The sequence below is a fragment of the Trachypithecus francoisi genome, unplaced genomic scaffold, assembly GCF_009764315.1.
Source record: "Trachypithecus francoisi isolate TF-2019V2 unplaced genomic scaffold, Tfra_2.0 Lachesis_group12, whole genome shotgun sequence".
In the NCBI taxonomy this organism is placed as follows: Eukaryota; Metazoa; Chordata; class Mammalia; order Primates; family Cercopithecidae; genus Trachypithecus; species Trachypithecus francoisi.
The window spans coordinates 26,226,760-26,253,078 of NW_022681457.1; the positions used below are offsets into that span (position 1 = coordinate 26,226,760).

Sequence of the window (26,319 nt, forward strand, 5' to 3'; positions counted from 1 at the left end):
CAGCCTGGGCGACAGAGCGAGTCTCTGTCTGAAAAATATATATATATGTATGTATATATATACATATATATATAAAGCCACCATAGCTGACAGATTGGCAGAGCCCGAGCGATGCTTTGGTTTGGCATGAGATAGAGTCTCTGCATTCTCAGGCCTGCTTTGTTTGCTTCTCTTTCAGAAAGTCCCACCGTCATGCTGTCTGCTGGCAGCTTTTCCTCCCCCTATGAGCACCTCAGCCAGCCAGAGACAAAGCGCATGGTAGAGCACTACACCGCCTATCTCAGCGACAACACCCGCCTCATTGCTAACCCGGGCCTCAAAGTAAGTGCTGGTGGGAGCTCCATTTCTGGTGTCCCCCTCCACCGGCCCAGCAGGGGGTGCTGGCAGTGAACCTTTGAAGTAGGAAGCCCAGCTCTGCATCTGTGCCTCTCAGCTGGAGAGCTGCAGGGTGTAGCCCAGGGGAGACTGGTCAGCAGTGACCCTTCTGATGGATTAAGAAGCCCCGTACGCCACGTGGAGAATCTGTTACAGGCCTTAGAAGCACTGGAGGTTTCCAGTGATGCTAGAGGGATGTGATTTAGAGACTAGTGAAACTTTCCCAGCTGTGTTTTACCCAGGGGAAGAAGTAAAGTGCCCCTGCTGTCTCTCAAGATAAATATAAAATTTAAGGAACAAAGCTTTAGGGTTAGTGTGTATATGTGTGTCTACTAATGACTCACTATAGGATTTTTCTTCTTAAACTCAGAAAGCCTAGCTAGGGTGAACAATTGAGTGATCACACATTCACTGACTATATTTCTGCAAGCTTTTGTTTTCACCAAGTTTGGCTGCATCCATCTGCTGTGGAAAGATTTTTAAAAAGTAATTGGGCTTGGCTTCTCTGCAGCAGAGCTTCGGGAAGCCCTGCCAGCAGCCCACTCTCTTTTCATGTGAGTTTTAAAGGATCCCTGCTATGTCTTCCTTTGTTTCCCAGTTCTCTGTCAGAAATGAAGTAATGGCTACCAGCCACGTCACAGATGAATGGATGACACAAATGGAAATGAGTAGCCTGAACACTTACATTGTCCGCCGTTACATAGCAACGCCCAATGGCGTCCTCAGAATTTATCCTGGTTCCCTCATGGACAAAGCATTTGATCCCACTAGGAGACAATGGTGAGTTTTAGGGGCTTCCATTATCAAAGGTTCTCCCCCAAATCCTGGAGAGACATGGTAAGTACATACAATAAAGCAACTTCAGGCCATTAAACTAAAGAAGATACTTTCGTGGTGGTGAAAAATGTTTCTGAATAATGTTTTCAGTGCAGCATTAACAACAGCTTTGTGGGCTTTTTCTATCTACAGTGTTTTTATCTCTTCTTGAAATTTTGAGCCTGAAATTCTTTATGCTTGGCCATTTTAATTCCTAGTGGTTTGTTTGATTCCTACCTTATGCAAAATGTGTCCCTAGTGGATAGACTTCATTTTACTACACATGATTATGGAGTCAAGTTACAGCTTAGGTATGACCTGTGAAAAATGAACACACAAATTCAAAAACATTCTTTTACTTCTGGGCTTTATTTTGACTTTAATTTTCAAAAGCAAAAGCTAACAATGTGCTACAGCATAGCAGGGGAGTCAATTGGACATAAGAACAGAAAGTCTACCTAGTCTCTAAAACATCTCTACCTGTTAAGCTTAGCACTTGGGATGCCAAGGCAGGTGGATTGCTTGAGCCTAGGAGTTCAAAACTAGCCTGGTAGCATAGCAAAACCTCATCTCTACCAAAAAAAATACAAAAATTAATTGGATGTGGTGGTACACACCTGTAGTCCCAGCTACTCAGAAGGCTGAGGTGAGAGGATTTCTTATGCCTACGAGTTGGAGGCTTCAGTGAGCCAAGATCACACCACTGCACTCCAGCCTGGGCGACAGAATGAGACCCTGTAAAAAACAACAAACAAACAAAAAAAAACTATACTACAGATCTTAGTAAATGCCCAGATATATACTGAGTTCAGTGTCTCTTTTTAAAGTAAGAAGGAATTTCAGATTCTCTTTACTTTTTATATTGATACTACAGCAGATACAAAAGATGAGAATCCTTTTGTATTTCAGTGTAACCCAAACAAAATTCATTATAAATATTTTTAGACTTATAAGCTCACTTTTCTTTGAAATTTACAGAATAGAGGTGCATACTTTAAAATAACATGACTTTCTTTTGTCTCCATTAGGTATCTCCATGCAGTAGCTAATCCAGGGTTGATTTCTTTGACTGGTCCTTACTTAGATGTTGGAGGAGCTGGTTATGTCGTGACAATCAGTCACACAATTCATTCGTCCAGGTAATATTTTAATTAACCTTATAGTCATTTCTTAAATCTATCAAGGATATTTTGGAAATCTGAATAGAAGAGTACTGACATCAAGGCTTAGAGGCAGAAGCATGACCTTTAAAGTGAGGCAAGCTGGGATTTGAACATCTCTCTCTGTCACCTTCTATTCCATAGCTATCTCCTGACGTCTGTAAAATGAGAATGATACCTACCTCACAAGGTTGTCATGTAAAATGAGTCAGTGAAAGACTGTTAGCCCTGTTCTTGGCAGCCATGATGATGTTTATGAAGAAGAAAAGATGTTGGAGTCTAAAGAGCAGTGTGAAGAGATGGCCACTTTAAAATGGTGAAAGAAATATCAATAGAGGCCTGACAATTACGATTGCCAGAGAGTGTTTCCCAAGAAAAGGAGGATTGTTAATGAAGAAAAACAGGCTGGGTTCATTTGCTCACACTTGTAATCCCAGCACCTTGAGAGGCTGAGGTGGGTGGATCACTTGAGACCAGGAGTTCCGGACCAGTCTGGGCAACATAGCAAGACCCTGGCTCTACAAAAAATAAAATAATTAATTAGGCATGATAGTGCATACTTGTATTCCTAGTAACTCAGGAGGCTGAGGCCGGAGGCTTCCTTGAGCCCCCAGAGTTCGAGGCTGCTCTCTAGCCTGGGTGACAGTGTGAGATCCTGTCTCAAAAAAAGAAAGAAAGAAAGAAAATACCAAGACATCAAACTTATTGCCTCTTGTATTTGAGTCTAATTCTTTAGAATTTTAAATAAGTTGTTTATTTAGTTTTCTTCTTTAAAAAAAAAATTTACCTTGAAACTATCTCTTGAAAAATTAAAAGGCTTTTTGAAAATTGGTTTTCCCAGAATGTTATATCAATATCACTGTAAATCTATTTAGAGTGCTTTATGTTTCCTGCTTTTAAGGTTTCAGTATTTAAGCTCCAGATGTCAGTGAAATGTTTGATGGGGAGGCAAGTCACACACATTGTTTTAATCCCTTCGTTATACAAATAGCTATTTTTTCCTAGCAACCAAGAAAGACCATATTTTGACTGGTACCTGTAATGATGCCTTAACATTTATAGGAGGCAGATTTTCTTGCTTAAGTTCATGCTTTTCACTGGTGCTCATTATGTCAAATGATTGACATTCAGTAAAATTCCTCTAACGGAAGTTCATTGGGAGCAAGAATTGGGAGACCGTAGGTGTGGAATTTCAGTATCGTGGCCTGTGTCTCTGTGGAAAACGGGGCCCTGCAGCCAGCCAAATGTTGACTCCTTTGTAGGGTATGGTATCTGTCTGACTCTTGTCAGCTTCTCCCATCATATAAGATTTCATATGAAACCAGTAAACACTTACTTAGAACACATCCCTCGGTGTTTTCATTAACAGACCATGTGTGAAGCACACGCCTACTGATGTCTAAATACAGTGATTTGTCATCCCTCCCATATATTCTAATGGGTTGAGAAAAAGTAAACAAAGGCTGTTTCTTTTGAGGGGACCGCAGTCACCTTGGTCTTTGATTACAATGAAATGGGCCAGAACTGGGCTCTTAAAGATGTTGTTATAGTACAGGGAATCAAAACCCAGGTGTGTCTTAGTCTTTGGGTGACCCAGCTGGCTCCCCTCACCTGGCAGCTTATTATCAAGAGACATTTGCTTTTCTATCTAGACGTATTATTTTTGTTCAGGAGGGCAAGGGCAGGGGCAGATGTTTATGCTTGTGTATGCATGTTTACATGCTTTTGTTGGGATTCAAATGGGTGGAAGAAATTTGATTTGGTTTGTTTACAAATATTTATCGTGTTGGTCCAAGTGAATCACAACTTGGAAATATGATGGACTTTCAAGTTAGAAAAACCCAGGTTCAGGCCAGGTGCAGTGGCTCACGCCTGTAATCCCAGCACACTGGGAGGCCGAGGTGGGCAGATCATGAGGTCAGGAGTTCAAGACCAGACTGACCAACATGGTGAAACCCCATCTTTACTAAAAATACAAAAATTAGCTGGGCATGGAGGTGCGTGCCTGTAATCCTAGCTACTTAGGAAACTGAGGCAGGAGAATCACTTGAACCCGGGAGGTGAAGGTTACAGGGAGCCGAGATCGTGCCACTGCACTCTAGCCTGGGTGATAGAGTGAGACTCCATCTCAAAAAATAAAAATAAAAAAATAAAGAAAAACCGAGGTTCAGCCAAATGCAGTGGCACATGCTTATAATCCCAGCTACCCTGGAGGCTGAGGCACGAGACTCACTTGAACCAGGGAGGCGGAGGTTGCAGTGAGCCAAGAATGTGCCACTGAACTCCAACCTGGGCTACAGAAAAACCCAGGTTCAAATCCTTCATTTGGTTACTTTTACATCATGGGTTGAACCTACACAAGTTTAACTAGAAAATAATAAGAGCAAGAACCAACAGTTGAAATCCTGGATTCTGCCTCCTGAGTCACTTGTTGAGTGTGTATATTCCCCAGAATAAGTGTCTGCTCTTGCCCTGCGCAATATGAAATCCCATGCACCTGGTTGTTTGAATATTTTGCTTAGCAGAGTGTGATTTTACTATTTAGAGCTGTGCATTTTTCAATCAACAGAGTTTAAAATGCAAGGCAACTACCTCTTATGGTACTCAAGCAGAGCAACTGTGACTTTGATGGATGCATGGATAGATAGGCTTTGCAAAGGTTTTTTCTCAAATGATTACTGATGATGTTGGCCTTGGGTGCCAGCTTGAGAACTTCATCACTCCTAACATATGGTTCTACTCCCAAAAAGTAGATTTTCCGTTTACTGTTTGCATGACTATAAAAAAATTCTTTTCACCTTTGTTTCCCCACTTAAGAAAGTTAGATATTAGAGCCTACCTCAAATGATTATTTTTAAAGATTAAATAATATATGTCAATCTCCTAGAACAGTGCCTGGTATCTGGTAAGGGCTCAATAAATGTTAAGCACTTTTATAATAATGTTTTGTGACCTCTTTGACCTCATATGTAAAACAGAGGCCCTAATACCTGCATTGAACTGATAGGATGAGAATTAGAGATGATACATGTCAAGTGCTTACTACTGTACTTAAAAGGTCGAGTCCCAAATAAATGACAGTTATTTTTATCATGCTATTTTTGCTTTAAACTTCTGACATTTTAGGTCAGAAGAGAAAGCCTAAGCTAATATTCAGCTTGTTGTGAAGCGGTCCCATGCACTCAGTTTTCAGTGGTTTGGCTGAGAATTAGAGGCATTTTCTAATTCAACACTCACTTATCAGTTACTCATAGTAAGCTTTCATGTGATTCTTTCATATAGATTTTTAGTCCCCTGAGAATCTGGGTTTGCATTCTTTGGAGAAGAGTGGTGCTGCTAGAGATGAAGTACAATCATTGAGTAAAGGATGGGTTAGATGTGTCTTTGGCTGTGAAAATCTCATGGAAGTATTGCAAACAGTCTGGTCTGTTGTACTTAGAAATGTAGATTTGGTGTGATTTCTTTTTTCCAGTATCTTTCTTTATGAGTTGCTATGGTAACAGTGTACCCATCTGAAATGCAGGTGAAAATATGAATCCTAGACTTACGTAGGCAATATACATGCTGTTGCTTTAGCATGTTCATCATTTTGAAGCAGATGGCAGTTATACAAGAGAAGTTTAGAAATAAAATTACCTTATACCAAAACATCTAAGTGCTATTTTTCACCGAAGTAGCTGTAGTGTTGTAGAAAGAGCCAGTTGTGGGTACTGGTCTCTTCCATAAATAAAAGGTGATCTGACCTATCTTATGTGTTTTTGCCATTGTAAGCTTAATCTTGTATTTATAAAATGGGAACTGTGATTCCTTTATGGCTTTTTCACGGATAGTTAAATAGTATAAAGTTGCTTGGAAACTCTTGAATGCTCTGCAGATCTAAGAAGGCAGTTTAACTTCATGGTATATGCTTTGGAGTTGAAGACACTTAAGTTTAAATCCCTGCTTCCACTGGCCCATTGTTGTGTGTCTGTAGTCCCAGCTACTTGAGACTGGGGCAGGAGGATCACTTGAGCCCCAGGAACTTGAATCTAGCCTGGGCAACATAGCAAGACCCCATCTCTTACAAAAATAATAAATACATTTCTGCTTCTACTAGTTATTCACTGTGTGACCTTGGCCAAATACCTAATTTCCCCAAGCTTCAGTTCTCTGGAAATTATAATGCCTTGTAAGATTGCTATGAGAAATAATTATGATTTTTGTGATTTTTCTTTGGATATTTTCTTTATAAAGAAATTAGGCAGGTGGGTGATGCTAAATGATAGGCTCTTAGAAAGTCCTATGTTGGGTAAACTGCAGATTCTCAGCCACAAGAGTGTGGGGAGTTCGTTAGTCAAGTAGCACATGCCCTCCCAGTTAGCCATGAGCATAGATTAAAAAGAGCTAAGGTTCCAAGTGAGAAGTCCACACTTCTGACACACCCAGCAATTTCTTGAAGTACGTTTTCTCTGAAAGAGTAATAAGTTTATTGTTAACCCATGCCTGAGGGTTCAACTTCGCTGTTTAGTTTTCTTTAGCTTAGCTTCTTTTTTTTAGGTGTTCACTGTAAATACACCATCTCATTTAATCCCAATGACAGCCTTATAAAGTAGGTACCATTTTCAGATGAGAAAACTGAAGCTTAGAAAGGTGAAACAGCATTCCATAAGCCACATAGATAGACAGCAACGGGGCCAAGATTTGACTTCAGATCTGCTGATTCCAGAGCCAAACAAGTTAGCGCTGTGTTTTACTGCCCAATTTTCTCTTCCTTGGCTGTTAAGAGTAGCAGGGTGGGCCGGGCGCGGTGGCTCAAGCCTGTAATCCCAGCACTTTGGGAGGCCGAGACGGGCGGATCACGAGGTCAGGAGATCAAGACCACCCTGGCTAACACGGTGAAACCCCGTCTCTACTAAAAAAAAAATACAGAAAAAAAAAAACTAGCCGGGCGAGGTGGCGGGCGCCTGTAGTCCCAGCTACTCGGGAGGCTGAGGCAGGAGAATGGCGTAAACCCGGGAGGCGGAGCTTGCAGTGAGCTGAGATCCGGCCACTGCACTCCAGCCTGGGCGACAGAGCGAAACTCCGTCTCAACAAAAAAAAAAAAAAAAAAAAGAGTAGCAGGGTGGAATGGAGAAAGCACTGGCCTATGGAGCAGGACAGTCTTGTTCTAGGATATGAGCTGTGCTCTGAGTAGAGTCAACCTTAATGTTGGGGAAAGAAAACTAGACTAGCCATTGTTCCTCCTAAGTTTTGTATGACCTTACACCAGTCAGTTAACCTTTGTGAGACCTCAGTTTTCTTATCTAAAAAATGCAGTAAATAATAAGGGTGTTGCTAAGGGGGATTTTTTTTTATCTAGAGGTTTGTTGGAAGTAGCCGTAGTAGTCATGCATCCAACCTCCCTCCTGATGCCTCTGCGCCCATATTTTTGTCAGTCGAGCCACTCTAGGAACATCGTATTTCACAGCTGCTCAGGTTTTGGGCCACTCTTATTTAGACAGTCCTGCATTAAGTCTCAAATTTTTTTCTCTCATAAAATTTCCATGTTGTGTTAAATCAGTCACTTAGTTAATCATTTTTGTAGGTGGGAGAAGTAGGGAGGAACAGTGGGAAGGTATTTCTAATACCAAACAATGTCCCTGGGACTGAACATAACCTTTATCTTTAAATAAGCCATGCCTATTTTTCTCATTGATCTTTTTCATATAAAGTACACAGCTGTCTTCTGGGCATACTGTGGCTGTGATGGGCATTGACTTCACACTCAGGTACTTCTACAAAGTTCTGATGGACCTGTTACCAGTCTGTAACCAAGATGGTGGCAACAAAATAAGGTAAGCGCGTTAGGGATGCTATTTCCTTTCTAGCTGCAGAAATTTAAAAATAGATGTCAGGTATCTCTAGTTGAATGGGAACAGCATAGCTATGGTCAGGACTAGAAATTGAATTCATGGCCTGGGTGTTCTGTTAAGAAAGTTTTTGTTCTTTTTCTCTTCTTTCGTTTTTCTGAGATGCATACTGTTTATGATTTAAACAGACAGATTCAGCACACAACAAGAAAAGTAACTGTAGCATGGAATGCACCAAAAGCTCTTGTTTCCCTGGAAGTCAGTAATTAGAGGCTTCCCATATCTTTGGTACTAGAAAGACCAGAGGGGACTCTTGGGTAGGACTTTTGATGTTAACTTTGTCATTAAACCAAAGTCTTTGTGACATTTTCAGCTGCTTAGACTGTTCCTTTTACATTTCCCCAGAAACAGACCATGGAACCAAAAGTCTCTGCCTCCTGGATTTCAAAAGAACATGTCTGATCAAAGCAAGGGCATTCTCTTGATTTAATGCAGGCTGCTTTTAAAAATAGCTTTCTTAGTTCCATCTCATGGTTCACGCTTCGTGTCATTGGCCCTTATGGGGAAATGCAGAATTCCTGGCAAACTGATATCACTAATGTAAAGTAAAATAAAGCAAAATATAGTCTTGATTAAAGCAGTTCTAGCTTCATTTATTGTTTCTATCAAATGTAGATCAAATATAGTAGTCCCCCTCTTATCATTGGTCTCGCTTTGTGAGGGTTCAGAACCACAGCATAATAGAATAAGATATTTTTATAGAGACAGACCACATTCATATAACTTTTATTACTATTATAATTGTTCTATTTTATTATTAGCTAATGTTGTTAATCTCTTACTGGGCCTAATTTATAAATTAAACTATCATAGGTAAATATATATAGGGAAAAAACCATATATATAATAAGGTTCAGTACTATCGGCACTTTCAGGCATCCATTGGGGTCTTGGAACATATCTTCCACAGATAAGGGAGAAGGACTACTGTATATTTTTATACATCCCCTGCATGTTGTTATTTTATGTGTATTTATTATTGAAAGAAGAAATTATATGCTTTACTTCAAATCTGTAGGTAGAAGTACTCAAGGCTACTTCCTTTAGGATCTGCTTCCCTGGAAAAAAGAACAAACTTCCCATTCATATATCTTTGCAAAAGGTCTGAGTCCATCTTACTTGGGCTGTTTGGGCACATTTTGTATAAACTATGTAGGTGACCACAGAGTCAGGTGTAACTCTCACCTTAACTGTATTCTAGGTGACCCACAACTTCTAAAATCATGTATCCGTCTACCTGCCTGCCAGCTTCCCTTCATTTTTCCAATGAGTATTTATTGAGAACCTGGGATAAATACAGTTTGTTTCAGGGCTAGCAAGATAAATGCTCTCTGGATACGTTTAAAAAAGGACAGCTGACATGAATGAGGGGCATGACTTGTTTTGGTATAGGTGCTTCATAATGGAGGACAGGGGTTATCTGGTGGCGCACCCAACTCTCATCGATCCCAAAGGACATGCACCTGTGGAGCAGCAGCACATCACCCACAAGGTATTTGTCACAAAGCTGAGCAGCTCAGTTCTCCAACCGCCTGCAGCTCACTACATGGCGTATGTCTTCTGTTCTCTTTGGCCTTGGTAGGAGCCCCTGGTAGCAAATGATATCCTCAACCACCCCAACTTTGTAAAGAAAAACCTGTGCAACAGCTTCAGTGACAGAACGGTCCAGAGGTTTTATAAATTCAACACCAGCCTTGCGGTAAGTTGATCTGATTCCTTAACACGCTCATTTTTCCATCCCATTATGGAACATGAACTGGAATCATGGCTAATGTCTGTTTCATTGCCTTAGAATTACAGAATGACAGGAGGAGACAGGACCTTAGTTCCGGTTCCCAGTTTGGCGATTGGGAGATATAAAGCTCAGAGTAGAAAAGTGAATGTTTTAAGGTCTCACAGTTGGTATTTTGTTTTGGTTTTGTTTGTTTAAAGACTTACCCAATCTAAGCCCTTTGAAATATCTGCTGAAGTTGGTTCCCACACTCTTGTATAAATATATGTGGCACCATGTGTTTCTCTCTTCCTGTCTTCTGGGGATCACTCGGTCTCCTTAAATTCCCAAGGCCAAGTTAGGTCAGTTCTTGATCATTTGCCCTATGAGATGGGAACTCTCATGTAAATCATCTGAAAATAATGTCTGTTTTTAGCTTAGAGTATTCTGTATAATTTGAGTTGCTGCAAATTTACCTGGTTATGGTTAAAGATCTTAAGGACATTCTCATTAATTTATAAATAATCCTACTTGGGAGAAAGCTAAATGGGGAATGATAGAACATTCAAAAAGCTACTTACAGGAAGTAGGTTTTTTATTTAGAATAGGCATTTATGTCAGTCATTAAGTATGTAATTAATTTTTAAAATGTACTGGGTTAAATTAAAAATCCTAAACTGAGTCTCAAAAACTCTATTGCAGAAAACAATTATCTGGTGGAAACGAGAAATTTAAAAAATGAATATATTAATAGAATAGTGTGTTCAAAGCAAGGGAAGTCATTATTATCCTGTTCAGACCCCATACCATTTTGAGAAGCACTCTCTTTAAAGGAGACATTGACAAATGAGACTGCCAAGTAAGGTTGTCATAGGAAAGTCTGACTTATTTTGCCTATCTTCTATCATTTATGCAATGGTTTCTGGAGTCTTCAGCACACAATGCCAGGATACTCAGGTAGATACTTCTCAGAAGGCACATTTGAAAAATTTAATGGCTGAAGTTATTCCCAAATGGAATTAGAGCATTCCTGAGTACTCGGGTTGTCAGGACTCCAAGATTGTGATACTGCTTATATTCTAGAGGTGGGAATTTCTCCAGACAGTGAGAAATTCATGTAGACCTCTAAAAACCCATTCAGTGCTATGATTCTCAGAACTAAGCTCATCCTCACCAAGCATCTGTACAGGATGGATGGCATGGAAACAAGCTTGAGGTGAAATAATTTGCCTAGTGTATCTGACACACATGCGGAAAAATGATTACACGCAACTCTACAATACCACTTTGGAATCTTTGATTTTGTAATATGGTAAACAAAATTGACAGTTCAAGAAACTTGCTATCACATATTCTTGTTATGGAGTGAAGAAAAGGGATACTTGATTTAGTTGGATTATTTAAATATTCTAGAAGCAGAAATTTGCCTCTTAGAGAGGTTTGATTTTTAAATAATTTGATTATTCTAAAAGGAAAAGGGTTCATCACCCAAAAAAGGGAAATGCATGATTTGTGGTTAATTAGGTTTGCATGTGAATAAATTTTAACTATTCCTTCCCTGAAAATTGTCTTTTATTGCTTCTTGAAGTATTCATTTTCCGGGTATACTATTATATGTTAAGAAAAAACAGATGTTATTAACAGCTATAAAATTTATGTTTGTGTAAGCACAGATAAAAGAATGCATAGTATATACACAGCCGTTCAATGGGAGTTATCTCTGATTATGAATAATTTTTATTTTCTAAATTTTTCACAGTGACTATATGTTTTTTAACAGTGACTTTTGTAATCAGAAACATTTTATTTTAAGCTATTTTCCATGGGTAGTTGAAGAGTTGTTTTCACCAAGGTAGGGCTGAGTCTTTGCATTGCTGTCTGTCATTTCTGATACCTTGCTTGTTCTGTAGGGGGATTTGACGAACCTTGTGCATGGCAGCCACTGTTCCAAATACAGACTAGCAAGGATCCCAGGAACCAATGCGTTTGTTGGCATTGTCAATGAAACCTGCGACTCTCTTGCCTTCTGTGCCTGCAGCATGGTGGACCGGCTCTGTCTCAACTGTCACCGGTAAAAATGCAGTGGGTCATATTCTGTGTTCACCACGCTGTTTAATATTTCAACTGATGTCAGGAATTTTGAAGTGCAAAATAAACAGAAAGTGCTGGTGTGTGTCCTGAAGAAAAGTCACAGTTACAAAGGCACTTAGAGCTGTGCCGTTTGCAGCATCCTTGTCCAAAGAACAATGGATTAAGGCCATTTATGTATTTAACCTTTGGCTGTAAATTCCTTTTTACTATCCTTTTAAACTAGCTCAGAGCTTCGTTATTTTGCTTCCCCAATACATGTACAACATACAGTTTGCCATTGTCCTTCTGCATAGTAACTTTCTTTTTGCTCTTCAGAATGGAACAAAACGAATGTGAATGTCCTTGTGAGTGCCCTCTAGAGGTCAATGAGTGCACTGGCAACCTCACCAATGCAGAGAACCGGTAAAATAAATAATAATAATAATACATATATAATACTGTGAGTCTCTTATAGATTTGTTTTGAGTTAGGGCATATAAAGATGATTCATTCTAATGATGGAACGGTTCAGTGAGCCAGAATTCAAGCTCAGTAGTGCCATAAAATGATGTCTGTTTTGAGGTTTAAATTTAACTGCTGTAAAAGTATTGAGTGTATGTGCTACATACAAAAAAATGTGAGAATGTTTCGAGCATTTACTAAGTGTCTACCATGTGTTGAGTACTCTATGTATATTAAGTCACTTAGTGTTTTAATTAACCCTGTGATAAATATGCAAGTGTTTTTCACATACGTATGATGTGTTCACACATAATAACAGCATTATTTATTTATATCAGTGACAGATTTTAACACCAGGAAAATAAATTGTGATAAACCCCTTCTCTAGAAATTAAGAGTGTCATGTGTGTTTGTATTGTGCATGTATACTTGTTTGTTGAGACATGGTCCCTCTCTGTTGCTTAGGATGGAATGCAGTGGCGCAATCATGACTCACTGCAACCTCTACCTCCAAAGCTCAAGCAATCCTCCCACCTTTCTACCTCCCTCGTAGCTGGGAGTACAGGCATGTGATTCCCAAGCCTGTCTAAATTTTGTTGTTATAGTAGTACTTCTTGTAGAGACAAGGTCTCATCATGTTGCCTAGGCTATTTGTATTATTTCTATTGTACATGAAGGTAAATAAATTGAAGCTCAGAGTTGCTAAGTAATTGATCCAAGGTTACACTAAGTGGCAAAGCCAGGATTCAAACCCAAATATGTCTGACTGCTTTAAGGACCAGGAGCGTGAGTTTGGAATGTGGGCAGTGGTGGTCTTAACCTCCAGACTTACCTCCTGCACAGAAACCCAAGCTGCGAGGTCCACCAGGAGCCAGTGACATACACAGCTATTGACCCTGGCCTGCAAGATGCTCTTCACCAGTGTGTCAACAGCAGGTGCAGTCAGAGGCTGGAAAGCGGGTAAGCACAATCTAGTAAAGAATGGAGGTTTTCCAGCTAATATTTATTATTCCCACTCTTCATGTTTTAAAAAAGTGTATCAGTTTTTCAGATCTGAAACTGATTTCCATAAGCATTTGTCCACCAGATTAAATGTTGTCTCGTTCCCACTTATTATCCCTATTTAGCATGTGTACCATATGTTAGTAGCCTCATCTGTGAGTGGGAGTTTTTCTTGAAATAAAAGAAGTGTGGAGGGCCATGGCATGAAGCAGCAGGGCAAGGGAGGAGGAACCTGTGAGGTCCAGAAGCAGAGCCCAGTGGTCAAGGCTCTAGGTGTGATATTTTGGAGATCATTTATTTTCCTTTCTTAGGAAACACATCTGCTTCATGATAGTTTTGAGAACTAAAAACTAGATGTTCCCCACTCTCCCCCAACTCCTCAGGTGGGATTAGGAATTTGGGACTAGACATTATGGAAACATTGGCTGTGGTAGACTAAGTGAAGGGGAGTTGGTTATTAGCTTATTGTAGCTGTAGGTTGCCATCTTATTAAACAGTGTTTAGATGAATAGCTTACTCTAATTTGGGTGTGTATTTTAGCAAAGGAATTGTGGCGTCAAACTGATTAATCTGGGATGTTATACAGTAGCCCCAAGTCAGTTAGGTTTAGGAAACGCTGACACTGCATGTATTCTCTTGAGACAGTCACAATGCGTGTAATGCACTAAAGGCTCTGAGAAATTGGCAGTGAGGAAACCTGTGGTAACTGGCCAAGTATTTCCAAACTTATTGGACTTTATTTTTATTTTTTTAAATGACCCCACACTTGGGGGATGTTAGGCCAGAGTCTGACAAACATTGGGGTCATTTCTGTTTGGTCTTGTAAGATGATTTTGAATAGCCCTATGGTGTGTGGATGTCATTATTTAATTCACAGAGAGCAGTTTTATTTATCTCCTTTCCAAGCTGTTAAGAGGCATGAAACAGTTATTCCCCTGGCAGTCTATTGCTATTCTCATTTTATAAGGGAAGGAAACTAAAGCTTAAGAAATTCACAACACTAGTAAGTAATGGAGATCCTGAGAACTGTCTGATGCCCACGCTTAAGTGCTGTCCCCTGCTTTATAGAAGACTAAGTATTGTCTTTCTGGCAGGGACTGTTTTGGGGTGCTGGATTGTGAATGGTGCATGGTGGACAGTGATGGAAAGACTCACCTGGACAAATCCTACTGTGCTCCCCAGAAAGAATGCTTCGGGGGGATTGTGGGAGCCAAAAGTCCCTATGTTGATGACGTGGGAGCAATAGGTATGTTTGTTGGATACCCCAACAATTTGATTCTTGAATATACAATTTCTTGCCTATATACTAGGACATCTTAAAATAATCCTCTCCCCAACTTCCCTGATTCCTTTGCTGGTAGTCTTTAGTTACAAAACCAAGGCAGATAATTACCTTCAGAACTGGCGAAATATTCTGTGCAGAGAGAGTGAGTGGCCATCTGTCCTGCCAAATTTTGCAAGCCTGGAATTCCTTCCCATAAAGCTTGTTCTGAGAACTATCAGGCCTGGTTTCTGCATGGCCGAACTCTGGAGTCTGCTTGGATATGCACACCAGCTGGCAGAAGCACAGGGCGGTGTACGGAGTGACCACCGTGTGTCTAGTGCCTGCTGAAACCTTCACTCACAACTTTTGCAAGGTGAAGTCTTATAGCTACAAATCAGTATTTGGGGCCTTGGAGTCAACAAAGTCAACAGAAGCCAGAGCTACCCAGTGTAGCTGGGACAACTTAGGATGAAGCACAGGGACACCATGGGGTGGAGAGCCCCTGGGATCAGTCTCCAAGACCTCAGAAATACTGCCAAGATTATATCGCTCACCTGAGATTATTTTCAGTCTTTCCAGAATTAGCACCTAATTCTTAGATGGCAGTAGAGTCAAATATTTAAATCCTTAGTTAATACCTTGATTTTTAACATCACTTACATCAGCCTGTATAGAAGAAAAGCTCATATGTGAGGAAGGATTTTGAGCTTCTATGTTACTACTGAACTAGATGAGGGTACATATGTGAAAGTGACTTGGCTCCGAGACATCATTTTTTATGCTCGCCTGCAGTTTCCTATCTGGAAAGCACAAATGGCCTTTTAAAGGAAACCCATAAGCTTCGAAACTTGGCCTGGTTAGCACATATTTATTGGACCTGGTGCCTTTTGTTTCAGTGGTTACTCTGTACTAGGTGACTTTTCCTCTCTTCCAAGAGTAACTCATACCCCAGGGAGCTAGGACTCTGTTGGTGTTGGGTGCTGCCTGTGTAAGCAATTCTTCTGGTCTGCTCACTTTTCCCAGCAGTCCTTGCCATTTGTGCTCCTTCTCTGCCTAGGAACCAACACTGGAGAACCAGGAATTAAACGAAGCCTCTGCTCCCACATTCCCATACCTCGTGTTTGAAGAACTCAAAGCCTAACTAAGCATCTGTTTATCTTCCCCCAGCCCCCTTCCCACTCTATTCCTTCCCATCTCATCATCCTTACTTTCTTCCCCACTTGGAAAATCTTAATGAGGAACATCTTCTTGCTCTTTCACTGAAGGTGATGAGGTGATCACATTAAACATGATTAAAAGCGCCCCCGTGGGTCCTGTGGCTGGAGGGATCATGGGATGCATCATGGTCTTGGTCCTGGCAGTGTACGCCTACCGCCACCAGATTCATCGCCGGAGCCATCAGCATATGTCTCCTCTTGCTGCCCAAGGTGAGCTCAAAATGAACCCCACAGGGGAAGCAGCAGCCAGGCTAGAAGGACAGTGGCTGGTTGTGTCAGCCTCTAAGGAATTGTCAGCACAGTGCTATAATTTCAGCTTCTGTGGAGTCATTTTGAAAGTCCCCAAAGCCTGCTTTCTTCTTCAGTTCCTAAACCCTACAAGCTCTATTTTGATCCCCAGAAAAATCCTTGGATCCTCTCCTTATCAGCATTAGCCCCCAGTGGCCTGCTTCTGCAATAGGCCGGCCAGGGGAGCTGGGATGCTGAGTGGGAAATTTTGTTTGTTAGATGTGCTGCCCTTGCCATTCCAAAAAGACAGGCAAATCAAAGATACCCCAGATCACCAGTGGCAAGAGCATAATCTGTTCTATTGCAGCTGCCATTATGTAGTGTGAATAAACACACATTTGAATAATCACATCTCTTAAAACAGGATAAGTCGGCCGAGCGCGGTGGCTCACGCCTATAATCCCAACACTTTGGGAGGCCGAAGTGGGTGGATCATTTGAGTTCAGGAGTTCAAGACCAGCCTGGCCAACATAGTGAAACCCCGCCTCTACTAAAAATACAAAAATTAGCTGGGCATGGTGGCACACGCCCATAGCCTGAGCTACTTGGGAGGCTGAGGGAAGAGAATCGCTTGAACCCAGGAGATGGAAGCTACAGTGAGCCAAGATCGCGCTACTGCATTCCATTCTGGGCGAAAGAGTGAGACTCTATCTGAGAAAAAAAAAAAAAAAAAGTCATCGAGGCCAAGTACAAAATGATTCACCTACAATCATGGCCTCAATACCATGTGCAGTATCTATACTCTGTTTAAATTGCAGTATCTATACTCTGTTTGCAGGGAACAAAACTGTTTAATGGCCATCTCCATCCTTCCTAAAACCCCAGTCCCCAGGGAAGTGTTGACCTGACCTTTTTGGAGATGAGGTTAACTCATCTTCCTGGCCACTTAGCTCACTCTAACAGCTGTAATGACAGGTTGATGTTAAAACGTTTCACTATGGCCACAAGCCTGAAGGGGAATCATGGAGTAATGTTGCCTGATTTAGTAACAGGGATAATCACTATGTGCTTCCCTTGGTGAGATTCAGCTAGACTGAGGATGACCATCGTCCAGTGTTAGCTTATGCCTGGGCTTTTGGAGGCTTTTGTTGCACCATTTTACCAACACAGTCAGTCATGTTTTCAATCCCTTTCCTTCTGTTTCAGTACTTTAGTAGAGGATTAAAGATTTATTGGCCTCAATCAACTTCTTTTCTCCTCCTTTCTTAGAAATCAATTTCAGGCCGGGCGCGGTGGCTCAAGCCTGTAATCCCAGCACTTTGGGAGGCCGAGGCGGGCAGATCACGAGGTCAGGAGATCGAGACCATCCCGGCTAACCTGGTGAAACCCCGTCTCTACTAAAAAATACAAAAAACTAGCCGGGCGACGTGGCGGGCGCCTGTAGTCCCAGCTACTCGGGAGGCTGAGGCAGGAGAATGGCGTAAACCCGGGAGACGGAGCTTGCAGTGAGCTGAGATCCGGCCACTGCACTCCAGCCTGGGCGACAGAGCGAGACTCCGTCTCAAAAAAAAAAAAAAAAAAAAGAAATCAATTTCAGATGTCTCTTGATTACTTGTTCTTCTTGTTTGGATTCCTGCTCCCTCCTCCTTTAAAAAAACAAAAACAAAAAAACGGGCATCAGTTCATTCCCTTCTAAGATGGGATTCATTCTTGATGGAATGCTGTCACCCAGCCATCAAACAAGCGCTCCGCGGGGTATTAAAGCGGGTGATTTTGTTTGATTAAATAGTCATGTTTCTCTCTTTTTAATGATGGGTAGAAATGTCAGTGCGTATGTCCAACCTGGAGAATGACAGAGATGAAAGGGACGATGACAGCCACGAAGACAGAGGCATCAGTGAGTATTCAGCTGCCTTGCTGCAGAATGTGTCAGCAGGAGGCTAATCCAGAATAAATATTCTTTCTTATATCCTTTTGGCTTGTATTAAAATTTAAGAAGCTTTGACGTGGTGACTGGGTTTTTTTAGTTGCTTTTTTCTGTCCTTTTTTGTTAGGAGTATGTGTAGGTCTTTGTTTTGTTTTAAAGAATCTCAAAAGATTTTATGATGTTATTTTTTTTTTTTGTATTAAGTGTGTTGGCCTAAAACAGCTCACCCTTTCCTTTATTTCTCTTGCTGTTTATTTCCCAACCATAGTATTTTAGAAAAGGATGTTTCAGGGATGCATTTTTTTTTAAAATCCCTTAACTAGTGTGTACAACTCAGGGAGGAAAAAAGAGCATTTTCCTTATCAAAAGAGATTTCCATTAGTGTTAAGACACCCTAGCCTTTACCTACTAGACCACAGCTTCCTGATGCATATTGGAGATATGTAATTAAATACCTCTCACTGCACCAGTTCTAAAATCAGCACCCTAATCCCCAGAATTGTTTAAAAAATGATTTATTCTGGCTTTCCAAAGAGAATTCTCCCAGCATGTAAATGAGCCCTCTCAGAGCAAATGTGCTTGAAACTACAGAGATACTGGCATAAGAGTGACATTAACTGTCCTTGACTTCCCACAGTCAGCAACACTCGGTTTATAGCTGCGGTCATCGAACGACATGCACACAGTCCAGAAAGAAGGCGCCGCTACTGGGGTCGATCAGGAACAGAAAGTGATCATGGTAAGATCTAGCTTCCTGCATTTGAAGACCCGAGGAACCTCGTGTACTCCTGTGGGATGATGCTCACACCCTATTTTGACATGGTTTTCCAAAAAGACACACCCCAGCATGCCACCTTTATAAGAGCCCAAGGACAGTTTTGCTTATGTCTCGGCACTCCTCTGGGCACACGGATTGCTTTCAAGTTTTTCTCCATACAGAAGGATTCATATTGTCTAAATGGAGCCTGCTTGCCATCCCACTTGCTTTTCCATAAAATCAGCTTCCTCTTAGGTCCCGCTCTCCAGTGTTGGCTGGCAAACAGCAGGATCTTTAAGGGCTTTTTCAGCCATGTCCCCTTGGGGCATGACAAGAATCTGTGCTGTCCTCCAGCATTCTCTTGCCCTGACCTCTGGCGTGGTCTGGGGAGCTCAGAGAAGCCTTCACCAAAGAAGCAAGAAGCAACATTTGCACTGAGCCTTAAGGGGGTGATTAAAGAAAAGGTAGGGGCAAAGAATATTAGAGGCCAAAGGACCAGTGTGTACAAAGTCATGGAGTTGTATAAGTGCCTGTAAGATGCTCTGGAAGGGTCAAGGCCAAATTGTGAAGAGGTGCCGGGTGCTAGGTAACTGATAAAATCCACATGCTCTGCCAAAGACTTGGCCATCCCACATGGCTTCTCTCCTTCACTGAGTCCATATTGCTCATTGTTGCAAAGAACAGCAGATGTATCCCAGTCTATAAGCATCACTGCCACGGTTCCACAAAAATACAACAGGCATGGGTAGTGTTTTTCCTGCCATTGTAAAATCTTTTTATTTTTTTAAGATAGCTGTTTAATTTTCCAGAAATCTATCTTTTCCTCCCAGAATCAAGTCCTTTTTTTAATACATAAATAATGTACTTAAGCCTTTTTGACTTAGCTTTTTCCATACCTATCCTGGAAAAAAAAAAGTCCTCAAACAGGGTGTTCCCTGCATCTATACTAAACAATGCAGAAATAGATATTCCTCAAAGCAACCAACATCACCTTTTCCACTACAGCCAGGGCAAAGAAGAGCAGCTAAAGCTCTGTTTTATAAATTGGAGACTGTTAATTTGGGCTTTGAATGACATTATTCCTGCCAACTAAATAGAAACTTCGGGTTTCTATGGAGAACCACAGCAGAACTTAAATTTTTCAGTTTCTTTGACTTTTTTGCTTTTCTCCCTACAAACCTTTGAACCTGCATAAATTCCTGCTGCCAGGCAGTTCTGTGCCTTCTTGTTTGAATAATAAAATAGGTTTGAGGCTATAAAGTTCAAGAGAAATAACTTCTTATTCAGCAGAAATACTGAATCCTTTTCTCTCTCTGAAATACAGAATCCTTTTTCTCTGTGTTCCTCAATAGGAATTGCATCAATACCAAATTAGGATTCTGAGTGATGTTTATGATGTTCCATTAGCCTCTCCCATTGTCTTAGTGAAATGGCATATGAAGCAACAGCTTAGATAAAAGGAAGGGTGCAATGTCCGTATCTGCACACTAAGGCATCCAGCTAAGGGCTTGGTTCCTTTCATTTTTCACCATAATTGGATCCCTGTTATCCCCAAGGAATGAAAAATAGTTTCTCATGCAGACAGAATGCAACACCAAAAGAAGGGGAAGACATTGACACTCCCCATATTCCAAATGCATCATAAAATCAATAGAATTTAAATGCGTGTTGGCATCCCTTGAACCAGTATGTGGGTCACTAAAAATGGTGGCATTGAGTTAACGTCCCTGTGATGCCTAGAGGTGAAGCTATATACACCTATTAAACAAGTGAATCTAATTGTTTTGTCGGCACACTTGCTCATCTGTGTATGTTCTCCTCTCCTATTTGGTGGATGTATTGGCATCTGCTATGCACAGTTACGCACTACATAACAACACTTCGCATATCCTACAGGGATCCCATAAGATTATACTGGAGCTGAAAAATTCCTATTGCCTAGTGACATCTTGATGATCCTGACCCTGTATAGGCCTGGGCTAATGTGTGTGTTTGTGTCTTAGTTTTTTGGTGTGTGTGCTTTATTTTTTGAAACGAAGTCTCACTCTTGTTGCCCAAGCTGGAGCACAAAGGCGCGATCTTGGCTCAGTGTACTTCAAAACTATCATTCTTTACATATTGAGGATCTCATTTGTGTTAAAAAAAATTTTTTTTTTTTGGTATTTTATCTGACATTTAATTATATTCGTGGATTTTCTTTGTTTTTTCTTCTTTTTTTTTGGAGATGCTATGTCTTAGTTTTTAACCAAAAAGTTTAAAAAGTGAAACGTAAAAATTTTTAAACTAGAAAAAAAGCTTATAGAATAAGGATATAACGAAAGGAAATATTTTTGCACAGCTGTACAATGTGTCAGTATTTTAACCTGTTATTACAAAATAGTCAAAAAGTTTAAAAAGTTTAAAAGCTTCTAAAGCAAAAAAGTTATAGTAAGCAAAAGTTTATTATTGAAGAAAGAAAACAATGTTTAATAAATTTAGAGTAGCCTAAGTGTATATGGTGTTTATAAAGTCTGCAGTAGTATACACTGATGTCCTGGGCCTTCACATTCACTCCACTCACTCACTGGCTCACACAGAGCAACTACCAATCCTGCAAGCTCCATTTATGGTAAGTGTTCTATACAGGTGAACCTTTTTTGTTTTTTGTTTTTTTGAGATGGAGTTTTGCTCTTGTCGCCCAGGCTGGAGTGCAGTGGCACGATCTGGGCTCTCCACAACCTTCATCTCCCGGGTTCAAGTGATTCTCCTGCTTCAGCCTCCCGAGTAACTGGGATTACAGGCACGCGCCACCATGCCCAGCTAATTTTGTATTTTTGGAAGAGATTGGGTTTTTACATGTTGGTCAGGCTGGTCTTGAACTCTCGACCTCAGGTGATCTGCCCACCTCACCCTCCCAAAGTGCTGGGATTACAGGCATGAGCCACTGCACCCGGCCACAGGTGAACCATTTTTAAAAATCTTTTATACTGTATTTTTCTGGTACCTCTTCTGTGTTTAGATATGTAAATACCTATGGTGTTACCTACAGTATTGTATACAATTGTGTTGTAGTTGCCTACAATATTCAGTGCAGTAACATGTGGCACAGGTTTATAGCCTAGAAGAATAGGCTATGCCATATAGCCGAGGTGTGTAGTAGGCTGTACCATCTAGGTTTGTGAAAGTACATTCTGTGACATTTGTGCAATGATGAAATTGCCTAAGGACACATTTCTCAGGATGTATCTCTGTCATTACACAAGGCATGGCTATACCCTAGTACACTGTGGAGGGGGCTACAGATGGGAGTTGGTACTTCCTCAAGACAGCTTGGTGTAGAGGAAGAGCTTAGGAGATAGGGTAAAGCCAGTTCACTTTGAAGCCTACTTCTCCCTCTTTTTTTTCCACGAGCTGTTGAGACCTTAGTGAGCTACCTTAGACCTGAATTTCCGAATACTTAAAAGTAGGATTAAAAATTCTTACTGCAGTCTGGGCAATATGGTGAGACCCTGTCTCTACAAAGTAAAAAAATTAGCCACGCATGGTGGTACATGCCTGTAGGCCCAGCTACTCAGGAGACTGAGGTAGGAAGATCACTTGAGCCCAGGAGGTCGAGGTTGCAATGAGCCATGTTTGCACCACTGCACTCTAGCCGAGAACTATTTGAGCTCTTTAAGACAGAGCTGTCTCAAAAAATAAAAAAACAAAAAACAAACAAAAAGCCTGCTAGGTAGAGTTACAATGAGGATGAAATGAAATGACATATGATAGGCATGGTGCTCGGGGTTGACCTCCCTACCTCTGTGCCCACCCTGCCCTGAAGGAATTTGCAGTCTAGGAGGAAGCTATAAATGAATGCATGTATTCATATGCTTGATAAAAGATGGAATATGACAGCTTCCTTAAAAGAGTAGGACAAAGAAGGAAAGGGGCGAGAGTTCACTTTTATCTGCGAGTAAATTATGGGAGACCCCATGGAGGAACTGGCATTGACTGGCCCTTGAACTGGTAGGATTGTGGCGCCATGATTCTGTACTCCCTGATCAGAGTATTTCCACATGAATCCTTGAGTGTGTTACACAAAAGGAAACTCAATTAAGTCTGTAAATACATGACCACACAACGGCCTAGGCTCTCTTGGTATGGTTCAGAGTTGTGATCCTAGAATTGAATTAAAATTGAATGTTACCAACCTAAACGTAGAAACTTTAAGGTGTATTTTTATTTAGAAATATTTTACATCGCCAACAGAATTTCGTTCTTCAAAAGAATCTAATTTTAATTGTTGTATCTTAAGAAAAACTGCTCAAATTGAGAATGTTTTTTGAAAGTAGAATCATTTTGGTCCATAGTCTAAGACCACTTAGAATGACTGATTTTCAGCAGTGTTACTCTCAAAAGTGGAGGTTAGAAACAATTACTACCTGTGTATGTTTTCAACTATCTATTTGCTTTGCCCATTTCTCTTAAAAATATCATGTTCTGTCCAATCATCTATTGGCTTATTTTTAAGTCAAAAAACACCTATATGTTATTTGTTCCTTGTGAATTTGTATTTTGGTTACTATCTCATCAGAAACTTTATGTAGGTGTATATTAGGCAACATTTTTTTCTTTGTAGAGGAAGATTCCCCCTAGTTCATGGCAAATTCCAAAATACTTAAAAAGCAAATGCTGAACCTTAAAAACCTGGTCAAAAAACTTTGTAGATGAACATAAGACCATTTTCTAGAGGTGCACAGATATTCTCCTGCAGTTACTCTCTGTGGCCACGAGATGGTGAGTGCGTCCCCAGAGGGACGTCACACCCCTTATAATCAAATGAAGTTTCTTAGGAACTATCAGATAAATATATAAGCAGACTGTCAAAGAACAGAAACCTAATCAGATGCCTGACCTCCTTTCTAAAGCCCATTTCTCACTTGAGATTGTATTTGCAGACACTTTGCTACATAAGCCTTTGGATAGTAAAGAAATTTTTCATTGAAAGTGTTTGCAAATATCCTTTGTGTTTCAAATAGTGCCTCTTCCTCCATGAGTCAGGGACTATGTCTGTCTTAATTCATCACCCTTCCCAGTGCTCAACAGAATTGCCTGGCACTGAGCAAACAATTAACTTGCTGAATAAGAAAATGTGTTTGTCTTTCTCCTGCTTCTCCACAACTTGCTATTCCCTTCTCCCCTGACCCCTTCAGATTTCCATTAATTATTGAAATAAGAGGAAGTTACAGAGGGGTTGAGCAATGGTATCATAGTAAGCAAATTAACTGGAATGGCCTTAGTATGAGAGTTTTACTCTGAAAGCACCTCTGTTGAGGTTCCTATCAGAAAGCAGTAGCAGAAGAGATGGGGGTGCCATCCTGAGATGAAGAGATGGGTGCCCTCCTGAGTTGCCTTGGAGACAGCTGCACCATCACTACCGTCCTGGATGTGAATCCAAGACCTGTGACCAGCCAGGTTCAGAGTGTCACTGGATTCTGTCATAACCCCTGGACAGAGCCCACTGTATCCTAGGATGTCTTCATTATTAGATGAGACTAGTGAATGTCGTACCAGGCAAAGCCATAGGTGACTACAAAATTCATTGATGCCATTGTTTTGGGAGTATAGTATACGTTGGTGGGGGGTGGGGCAGCAGTTGTTTTTAAGTTCCTGCTTTGTATGAGTCACTGTTAAATACTAGGGTTACAAAGATAAACAGGAACTTACGATTTAAGAAAGAATTTGCTAATAGATAGGTAGCCTTATACTTTTATTATAATATGGCAAAATCTAAGAGATGTGCACAGAATGCATGTAACATCACAGAAGGGGCACCAGCCGCCATGTGTGCTGGCAGGACTCGAGGTGGGTGGGGGAAATAGGTTGGGAAAGCTTCCCAGAGAAGACTTTCCAACTGAAGCATGAGGCACAATAGCAAGATGAGGGAAGGTGGGAGGGTGAGCCAAGCAGAAGGGCCACCATGAATCTAACACCTCGAATGCTGACATGAATTATCAGTTAGTGTGTGGGTGCTTGTAAATGAGCAGAGACGGGAAGCTGTCCAGGATGTGTTGGAATAATCACTGGGATTTCACTAAAATCCTGTTTTCTACTTTAATTCTTTACATATATAGCATAAGGTGGTTTCAACATGCACAGCAGTTTGTGACTTAGGTTTTGGAGCGCAGCATCCGATCTACCACTCCAGACTTAGCCCTGCTAAAGCTGAGAAACCTATTCTGGCTCCTGGTCTCTTAATCCTGGGTAAAGGCATCACTATTTGCTCAGCATCTGAACCTAGAAACCTCGACCTTTTACAAGGATGTCAGCTCCCTGGCATCTTCACCAGGCAAGTCCATTAAGTTCACCAAATCCAGCCTACTGTACACTTGAACAGTCCACACACTGCAGCTGCCCTACTTCAGGTTTTTGCCATCTCCTCAAGGCACATGCTCCAGCACCCTGTCCTCTGAGCCTCTGATCCCACCTTCCTTCTGTCCAGCCTCCCCCATGCCCCCTGACCACTCCCACTGTCCAATTCTAGATCATAGCTCATAGCTTCAGCCAGCCTTCTTGACCTGGTCTTAGCCTGTCTGTCCAGTGCCATCTCCCACTGCCCCCACCCCCAGCCCCAAGCTTTCACCATTCCCAGAAGCCACCAGAGCCCTTCCAGCTGTTGTACCATTGCATGTACTTGGGCCCTGCTGTAAGTACCTTTACACCCCTGTCTTTACCTACTGAGTCCCTTGTCTCCCATCAGGGCTACCCAGTTGTCACCTCCTCAAGGATCTAAGCCAAGTTCATTGGCTTTGGAGTTCCTTCTGTGTGCCTCTGTTTTAGCACATGGGTGTTTCCCCTTCTTGCCCATGGGCCTCTCAGGAGCTGAGGCCTCACCTTAACCCTTTCCTGTCCAGCCTCTAGCCTGGCACCTGGCACCAAGAAGGCACTCAGTCGTGGTGGACACATATGTCAGTGAACACTTCCTCTTCTGCCCTGAATTTGCAGATGACACTTCTGAGATTCTGGCTAGACATCTCTACATATGTGACCTACAGACTCTCAAAATCAAGCTGTGCATAAACAAAATTTGTCTTCTTTCCTGAGAGTCAATCTGTGAGTTGTCCTTTCTTATCATTATAAGTTGAAGTTGTAGCCGCCTTTCACTGCTCCTCACCCCCACAGTCCCCCACATCTGATGACTTACCGATTTCTCTTGCCTCCACCACTGAGATAGCTTTTAAATCTGTCCAATCCCACTGCCCTAGTTTTCTCTATCCCTCACGTGGGCTGTTGAAATAACCTCCTAAGTGCTCACTGTCTTTCCTTTCCCTTCATCTCCCAAACCACCATCCTCTAAACACAAATGATCATGCCATTTTTTGGCCTGCTCAGAATCTTGTGGGGTCTCTCCATTTGCTACTCTTCGGCATGGGCTTTATGATCTGACTCAACTCTCTGCCTCCCACCTGCCCTACTCTCCA

General features: G+C 41.3%; 1 protein-coding gene across 2 annotated transcripts in view; it reads left to right on the top strand.

The window, feature by feature from the left end:
- CACHD1 (cache domain containing 1) overlaps nt 1–26,319 on the top strand; it is a 228,276-nt gene that overhangs the window by 198,314 nt on the left and 3,643 nt on the right. For both annotated transcript variants that reach the window (XM_033225155.1, XM_033225156.1), the window contains 13 exons: nt 179–321; nt 974–1,155; nt 2,220–2,330; nt 8,042–8,164; nt 9,632–9,731; nt 9,822–9,938; nt 11,861–12,021; nt 12,357–12,443; nt 13,326–13,442; nt 14,579–14,730; nt 16,014–16,175; nt 18,013–18,090; nt 18,758–18,859. In XM_033225155.1, coding sequence (XP_033081046.1) covers nt 179–321; nt 974–1,155; nt 2,220–2,330; nt 8,042–8,164; nt 9,632–9,731; nt 9,822–9,938; nt 11,861–12,021; nt 12,357–12,443; nt 13,326–13,442; nt 14,579–14,730; nt 16,014–16,175; nt 18,013–18,090; nt 18,758–18,859 — 1,635 coding nt within the window. The remainder of the gene's footprint in view (nt 1–178; nt 322–973; nt 1,156–2,219; nt 2,331–8,041; nt 8,165–9,631; nt 9,732–9,821; nt 9,939–11,860; nt 12,022–12,356; nt 12,444–13,325; nt 13,443–14,578; nt 14,731–16,013; nt 16,176–18,012; nt 18,091–18,757; nt 18,860–26,319) is intronic.